The following is a 2329-nucleotide window of genomic DNA, read 5'->3' on the forward strand; positions in this document are numbered from 1 at the left end:
ATAGTCAACGTAAAGAAGATAAGACAACAGTCTGTATGATGTAGATTGATATTGGTTGTTAAATTAAATGGACACGTATGATGCTTTGGTAGATTTATTCTTATTTCGTTGGTACTTAGTCGTTTTAGCTCTTTGCTGTAGCCTAGTCTGAACGTGTTGATATCTTCGACTTGTCATAAAACTCATTAATTAATTCACTGGATAGCACATTGTTGGTAAAATAATTCACTTGATTTAATTTATGTAATTACCGTAAATAGGCATTCATGCCTAGCATTAGATTGATATACATTGATACGCATAGAATATCTTGGATTAGGAAGTACCCTAGTTTGTTTTTTAATTGTATTTTACCATTCTTTTTCAACATTATTAGTCATCGTTTTATTTTCCAACCCCTGATAGTATAATTGAGTTAGACATTTTCGTGTGCTTACATATAAAAAAATCCCTAGAACATAAGGAGCAACAAACTAGTTCTCTACCATTTCAAGTTAATCCAGTACTTATTTAAAGGAAAAAATAAAATTCCTCTAAATTTAGAGTATAGAAATGCGTGAAATTCCATTTAGTGAATTTACACAAGAAATGAAATGTAGAGGAACAACAGAAAAGATTGTCTTAAACCTGTATGGAAAAGAGTTTTATCAATTATTGTTTTCTCTAGTGACGAGTGTGAAAGAAAAGGATTGTCTTAGTGCTTACTGATCACCTGCTGGAATAACTTTATAATGTTCACAATAATAGATAGATGGACCATACTATTCACAATAATAGAAGATTAAGATATAAAAGCTAAAGAGAAAGTGTTCCTTTAATATCTATCTTGTTTCTGTGTATTGTTGAGTATTTTGGTTGGAGAGTAAACTCATTACATGCTGAATGCTGCATTGCTTTCGTTATCTTTTTCCTCGACCAACCCGATTAAGCTTGATTGATATATTGTATGATTCAAATTGTTTAAAATAATTGTATGATTAAAAATATCCCCGGTCTTATAATATGCATCTACGTTTTGTTTTACGTACTTCCTGTCAACAATCCAAAATAAAAATAAAAATACAGATAGGATAACAAATACATCGGAAACACAAAGGAAATGAGGGAACACATAATACTTCCAAATGACATTCTCTAAAGTACTAAGGAAAAAACGAAAAAAATATCATAGAAAACGATTAAATTATTATAAGCATTAAAAGGAAGAAAAAAAAGTGTACGTGTGGGTGTGGGTCAGAATAATTAAATATAATTTGTACGTGTGCGTTTTTGGTCAAAAGAATCAACACCGTCTAGTATCACTATAGCTAATACTGTCGGGACATTGTCTCCTAATAGATCACCTCCCTTAGTCTCCCTCTCCATTATATATTCACCATTCTTCGTCCTTGTTCCTCAACAGGGCTCACATTTCTCTATCTACCAAAACTTTCATTCTACTTCTCTCTATCTCTCTCTCTCTNATCTCTCTCTCTCTCTCTTTATTGCTGAGCTTACCAAGTGAAAGTACTTGTACTTGCTATATAGTGATCACCGAGTTATTAAAAAAGAAAAAAAAAATGTTGTCAAGCAAAGTTATCGGCGACTCTCATGGACAAGACTCATCCTACTTCCTTGGATGGCAAGAATACGAGAAGAATCCATTCCACGAGACTTTTAACCCTAGTGGGATTGTTCAAATGGGTCTTGCTGAAAACCAGGTTTGTGGTGAATCTATGACCATTTTTTAACACATAAAAACCTAAACTAGTATGTACATAATAATCTCTGAGTTCTTTTCTTTTCTTTTTGTCTGAACACCCACTGATCGGTTGTTGTTTCTGTCCTGTGCAGCTTTCGTTTGACCTAATAGAGTCTTGGCTTGAAGAGCATCCAGAAGTCTTGGGTCTGAAGAAAAATGAAGAGTCGGTGTTTAGAAACTTAGCTCTGTTCCAAGATTACCATGGCTTACCAGCTTTCAAAGATGTAAGTAACATCAGCTACTTCTACATATTGAGAGTGTTTAGTCCGAGTTTCACTTTAGTTTTGACCTTCGTTTTTTTATTTATTTATGAATATATATATACCAAAATAAAACATTAAGTTTTATTGTTTTTATTTAAAATGTTAGGAACCGTTTTAAGTGAAACATATCCTTCATTTTTCTCAAAAAGGGATATTCTTTTTTGGTCGAGTTCGATCGGATTTGGTTTATTGGATAATAAGAAACGATATTCATTTTTTAACCTTTTTCAAACTACGAAACTAATTATTATTTGCTTTTATGCAACAGGCTATGGCGAAATTCATGGGGAAAATAAGAGGAAACAAAGTGAAATTTGATACGAAC

At 32.4% G+C, this 2329-nt stretch overlaps 1 protein-coding gene across 1 annotated transcript in view; it reads left to right on the top strand.

Annotated features, from left to right (window-relative positions):
• The window catches only part of LOC104738269 (1-aminocyclopropane-1-carboxylate synthase 11-like), a 3085-nt gene continuing 2217 nt past the window's right edge, over nucleotides 1462–2329 (top strand). Inside the window, exons 1-3 of the mRNA XM_010458469.1 lie at nucleotides 1462–1700; nucleotides 1834–1965; nucleotides 2273–2328. Of these exons, the coding sequence (XP_010456771.1) occupies nucleotides 1560–1700; nucleotides 1834–1965; nucleotides 2273–2328 (329 nt within the window). The 5' untranslated portion in view covers nucleotides 1462–1559. The remainder of the gene's footprint in view (nucleotides 1701–1833; nucleotides 1966–2272; nucleotide 2329) is intronic.

This window comes from Camelina sativa, chromosome 13 (assembly GCF_000633955.1).
Source record: "Camelina sativa cultivar DH55 chromosome 13, Cs, whole genome shotgun sequence".
In the NCBI taxonomy this organism is placed as follows: domain Eukaryota; kingdom Viridiplantae; phylum Streptophyta; class Magnoliopsida; order Brassicales; family Brassicaceae; genus Camelina; species Camelina sativa.